Source organism: Brachionichthys hirsutus, chromosome 4, assembly GCF_040956055.1.
Source record: "Brachionichthys hirsutus isolate HB-005 chromosome 4, CSIRO-AGI_Bhir_v1, whole genome shotgun sequence".
Classification (NCBI taxonomy): domain Eukaryota; kingdom Metazoa; phylum Chordata; class Actinopteri; order Lophiiformes; family Brachionichthyidae; genus Brachionichthys; species Brachionichthys hirsutus.
In genome coordinates, this window is record NC_090900.1 from 13,838,630 (window position 1) to 13,844,687 (window position 6,058).

General features: G+C 50.8%; 1 protein-coding gene across 1 annotated transcript; it reads left to right on the forward strand.

The window, feature by feature from the left end:
* The first annotated feature begins 2,022 nt into the window (after positions 1-2,022).
* Positions 2,023-2,652, forward strand: tcima (transcriptional and immune response regulator a). Its single transcript, XM_068738738.1, has one exon. It carries the CDS (start codon positions 2,126-2,128, stop codon positions 2,426-2,428), a length of 303 nt encoding a protein of 100 aa, XP_068594839.1. The 5' UTR covers positions 2,023-2,125; the 3' UTR covers positions 2,429-2,652.
* The last annotated feature ends 3,406 nt before the right edge of the window (positions 2,653-6,058 follow it).

Here is a 6,058-nt window from a genome sequence, read left to right on the forward strand (position 1 = left end):
ATGAAGCTGCAGGAGGACGGGTCAGCAGATCAAGGCTCCCGTTTCCGTCCACTCCTCGGACTTTCATTGTCCACGCCTGATTATTCTGTCCTGGGGGAGAACTCTGGACTCGTAAATATGCTGCTTCCCCCAGCTGACACTTTCTAAGTACATTAATGTTCTCCATCTCCAGTAATGATCGCAATGCCGGCACGGGACAGGCGTCCTGTGGAGACATGTTGTTCCACCTGCAGTAGAACGCTGTCAGCGAGCATCTGGCTATTGTTTCCTCAGACAATACATGCCAGACATAGCCCGAGTTCTGTTCTGCAGGTCCCCGGAGGAGGTAGTGCCCCCCTTGTGGCCACTGCTCCTGCTGGGGTTTTCTCCATATAAGGGACTGTCATTGTATTACTCTTGCAGAAGGGACAACTCTGCAGGACAGCGTGAGCGTTACATCAGCACGAGATTGACTCTTGCTGCTGTTTCTGAGGCGTTATAGCAAAGGAGGGAACGCCTCGCAGCCTTATCAGCACCGATCAGCCCGCGCAGGGCCTCGGGTCCGCTCCAGCTATAAACACCGCTCTGCAGCCCTCCCAGCTCACCGCCATGGAGGACACATATTTTTAGCTCTGTTGACTGGAAAAGGAAGATATAATCTTCAGTAGTGATTTCAAGAGCATGGGAAACACACCGTAGGTTACCAGCAAGGCTGAATAATGCAGAAACCCTGCATTAATTCGCAAGTAAAGTCCCCACAGGAAATGACCACTGGTCCAGTAAACACACAGGAACCACTCAAGCAGCTTGACCGGGCTCACTGGTTAGATTAACACATTTAAAGGGCGCACACGTCACATCTGTAGTCACAACACGTCAAACAACCCCCGATTCCAAAGAAGACCTCTGTGAGAACCTCGAAAACAATCATTGACAAATCCTTCATGAACTTTGTTCCAATTCAAACAAGAGCGATCATCGCCAACGTTGTAAACACAAATGCTGACAGTCGTCCGTCGTGATTCTCAACGGCACCGAGCGCTTGGACAGAGACGACTGAGGCTCGTCCGCTGAACCCGTTGGTACCTTCAGCATTATGGAGCCCTTACAGGCGTGAACCACCAAAGGGGGCGGGGGCTCTGGATGTCATTCAGATATACGCTCATGGAGTCCTGAACCACGTGCATGACAGCACTGATGGAGTTGACGAGCACAGCGACACACTTCTGTGTGTGCGCGTGTGTGTTACGCCTAGGATAGGCGCTCGGGCCTAAATACAAATACCTGGAAGCTGTGCCGGATGTTCAGGAACACACTGACACTATTTACACGCAGCTTTTGGAATTTGGTCCCTGTCGGACCCAATCGTGATACGACCACGCACCAGTGTTGATGACGATGTGAAATACTCACCATTTCACCTTCAGACTGTTTTAAAGGTCTAGATTTTGGCAGCAACAGAACCACCTTACCTTCTGGACCGCTGTAGAATCTGCTTGTATTAATTACTTTAATTATTCTTCCTTAAATTCAGTGTCTCAGTAAGAGGTGGACAACCGGAGAGAACCCATGCAGAGAACATGCAAACTCCTCACACTAGAGCCCCAAGTCGGATTCGAACCTGTGACCTCCTTGCTGTGAGGTCACAGCGCTTACCACTGCGCCACCAAAACACGCAAGTTAGGTGAATTGGTACTCTAAATTGTCCGTAATGTTGTGCGTGTGTGAATGATTGTCTGTTTGTGGCCCTGGCGGCTTGTCCGGGGTGTGCCCCGCCTCTCGCCCGTTGGCTGCTGGGCTCGGCTCCAGCACGACCCGCGACCCGGTCCAGAGGATGCAAGAACAACGCGCTTTGATGTCAGCTTCCACGGCGCGTGGACGGATGGAGCGGACCCCCCCCTCCGACAGGCGGCGCCTCAGTCTGCTTCACGACTGCTGACGTCACCGCCCGACGCGCGTCCCGGAGAACAAGCCTCCCTCTCCGCGCTATAAATGCGCAGCCTCCGTCCGTCCACGCACAGCCGAGCCGCACCAGCGAAGCGAACCGCTGCGCTTCTACCAGCTCAATCTCTCCGAGGTTGTGGGGGCGGCGGCACGCCGGGAGCAGCGACACAAGAGACCGCCTGCGTGGAGACAAAGAGACGCCATGACGACCTACGCGTGCTCAGAAAGCCGCCGCGTCAGCCCCACGGTCCACGGCAACAAGTTTGACACTGCGCACCGCAAGAAGGCCGTGGCCAACATCTTCGAGAACGTCAACCAGGACGCGCTGATGAGGCTGTTCCAGAAAAGCGGCGACATGAAGGCGGAGGAGCGGGTGCGCAGCATCTTCTCCTACACGCAGGACCCGGAGGAGACGGCGCGCGCGCTGATGGCGCTCAAGCAGCGGAAGAAGGACAAGTTCCTCCGGATCGCGGGGATGCTCCGGCAGCTGCTCAAAATGCGATGACCGCTTCAGCCGTCTGTCTCTCCCGTCGTCGAATGCGGGAGTCGAACGTGAAAACACTCCCGACATGGGTTTACAGCCGCGGCGCGGCTCACCTGTCGCCCCGGATGGGGGGCGTCGGAGTCGGGTTCGGTGGAGGTCGAGCTGCAGCTGCTGGACCGACACCGCAGAGGAGAGGACGCCGGTCTGGGACTATGGAAGGCGAACACGTGGTCATGAGACTCGAACTGATGGTGAACGCATTCCTGTGGATGCTGGACCGAAGCAGCGCCGCGTCCAGGTGGAGCCTCCGTCAGCGAGGCGATGGCGCTGCCTGCCCGGAACGCGCACACGCACACGCGCCTTGGGGGCGCAGCGTCACATGTAGCACTTTGTGTTTCTTTGTCATTTCTAATAAATTATTGCATTATATGAACCTCTCTGTCCTTATTACACCCGCATCGTGTGCGGGATAACTTCCGGTCATCTCATCAGGCTATTAAATACAATCTGAGGAACGCATATAAGTATTAGAGCACGGCGAGCCCCCCTCAGTTTGACCTTCATCACCGGGTCAAACTGAGGGGGGGACGACGACGAGAGGACAAAGAATCCCCCTTCAGACGTGTTTTTCTAATTGTAAAACAAAATGAATGAAAAACGTGTGTAGATCCAATAATTACTTCACATTGTCAGTTCTTAGTCCAACAGCTATAAGAGCTTAAGAGGGGAACCCCTCGGGTTCGTCACCATGGTAACAGGAAACAGCGAGTGTGTGGAGCGTTGAGTCAGGAAGTCATAGATGTTGAATTGAATCAAACGTTTCTTCCTGTATTATTCAGAGAGAGGTCAGTTACTCATGGGAGGATCATCGGGTTCCCCTCCAGACCGGTGCGAGCCAGTTTGGGCGAGGAGGGGGGGGAGGGTGAGTGTGTCTCTGTGTGTGTGTGTGTGTGTGTGCGTGTGCGTGTGCGTGTGGACGGCTGTCACTGCGCAGCCTGTTTGTGCTGAGTTTATTTCTTCATCCCTGCTGTCTAAGCAGCCTTACAGCCTCTCTGAAGTCATAGCCGACCCCACATTACTCCATGCTGGTGTATTTTGCATTCATGCCTAGCACACACACACACACACACACGCACGCACACACCCACACACACACACACGCGCGAGGGGATGCTAATCTCCCTGCTGTGTGAGCTCCTCTGCCGGCTCAAACCGGTTCCCCGTGTTGTTGTGTGAAGCCGTCTGGGTGTCTGTGGCCTCATGCTGCAGGCACGGAGCGCTCAGGTGTGTCATTCTCCGCACCTGGTAAATATGAGAGTGTGTGTGTGTGTGTGTGGAAGCAGGGAACAAAAGACGACGAAACGGAACATCTGAGATCATTTCAATCGGTTTCACAAAGACAAAACACAATTTAAGGCCACAAAATAAAAGCAGAACCATCTAATGACTAAAACGCATTCATTACGTTATTGAGGTGTACTTCGGAGGGGCTTTATGGTGAGAATATACATTTGTTGAAAATAAAGACTTTGTCCGGTGGTCGCTTGTGTCTGGTTCGTGTGTCTCACGCCAGGCAGCTTTTTATTGGCCTCCCTTTCCGTTTTAGGGAATACAATTGTTAAAAAGCACACGTTAAACACTCGAGGCAGACGTTCTGGCGGTCTGCGGCGCTGGCAGCAGAGTTGGGCCCGGGTTCCACCACTTCCTGCCTTTCATCAGTCTGAAGGTGAACAGACACTGAGGCAGACGAGAGAACGGGGAGGAAGATGGTGGCTGGAGTTGAGTGTGGGCGGGGACACAGTGAAGCTACCTGCAAGGGACAAATAATAAATACGAATAAAGAATAGGGTTGAAAGCGAGGGACGTCTCGACCCGATCACGAGCTCGCGGACTCGATAGGAATCGGACGTTAGCTCCCGATCAGGACTCGGATATATATGGATTGTTGTTTTCATTACTTTTTGTCAGATCTGGAGTTACGCGGCGGCACAGAGTGAGACCTCTCTGCTCCAACAGAGACGGTAACGCGTGCAGCATGACATCACTTCCTGTGACACTATTGGTTGAATGCTGGCTAAACAGGAAGCAGCTTGAAGCGAGTCGTGCGAGTACGTCTGCAGCGTGGAAGTATTCTGAAGTGGATGAGAACAACCTGGCGATTGAGCTGCTGTTCATTTTATTATAAATACTCGTATGTAATATTTCCTCTTGCACTAGTCCAAGTCCAAAGTGAACAAAGTACTTTATTTATTACTTGAATATTCAAGTTACGCCACAGAAGTGATCTGTTTAAGAGTTAAATGTTGAAATAAGATGAATAAAATAAAAAATAAGGGACATCCTGGATCTGTCTCTTCACTCATCTTTAATTTTTTTTAAATATATTATAGAAGTATCGGCTCAAAATCAAATGACTCGGACTTGGGGGGCAACAGAACCTGATCGGGACGTCCCTCGTCGAAAGAATTTGAAGGATTTAAAGATGCAGCTTTTTGTAATGGATATAAATGAAAAGTGTGTTTTTGATCTTTTGTGGGGGGAATATTTCTATCGAGGTTCGAGGAGCGCAGAGAAAGGTGCTTGGTGTTCAGGTAAAAGCAGAGAACCGATCTGCTTTGTACTTCATTAACAGCTTTTGTTTGAACCAACAGAGATCATGGGCTTTCTCCAGGCCTGTTCTTTAGGCAGGTTAACCGTCAGTGTTTTTCACAGAGATCCGTCTGTGGGCTTTGGATAAAGACAAAGAAACAAAGAGGCGACAAGGAGAGGCGCCAGATTACAGCACAGGGCGTGGCAGACGACTCGATTCCAGCGCAGACCGGTTCAAACCAAGGTCTGTGATGAGGAACTAAACATGAGCTGTACAAAGGACTAGGATTAGTCAGCGTAAAACACGCAGCCTGCAGCCCCGCCTGGGGCTGGTTTCACAGCAACAGGAGGATCCTCTGTTGATCTCATGCTGTCAGGAGAACGAGCCAATTGGCTGGATGCTTCCTGGAAAAGGTAGCGGCAGGGAATCAAATGGTAACAGGGACATCAATCAGACATTCCCAAAAGAATAGTTTATTCTTTGAAGAAGCTTTTTAAAACAAGTGGCAAGTTACAAGCAGCAAGTCACCATTATTCCTGATCACAGCGTGTTTACGCACGGACATGCGACGGCATGCGACGCGACTGGTAGAACATCAGCAGGAGTTTCCTACAGATGCTGAAGGGGCGCAGCCTCCTCAGGAAGGACAGCCTGTCTTTGCCCTTCCTGTACATGAAGCCCCGTCAGAGATCTGACTGTATCAAAACCAAGATGCTTGATAAGTCATCACACGAGTTTATATTTGATGACGATGAATATATTTATTAGACAGAATGTTAGAGCAGTACAAGTACAGTCAAACACCCTGAATAAGAGTACTAGAAACGAAATTAGCAGCTCTACCAGAGCGAGTTGAGCAAACACGAGTCCATTGATGGGTTGGATACGCACCAGATGATTTCACTGAAGTACAGCGTGATGCAGTTTTACACAGTAGCAGCAGCAATAGTAGTAGTACTAGTAGTAGTAGTAGCAGTAGCAGAAGTAGTAGTAGTACTCGTAGCAGTAGCAGCAGTAGTAATAGTAGCAGTAGTAGTAGTAATACTAGTAGCAGTAGTAGT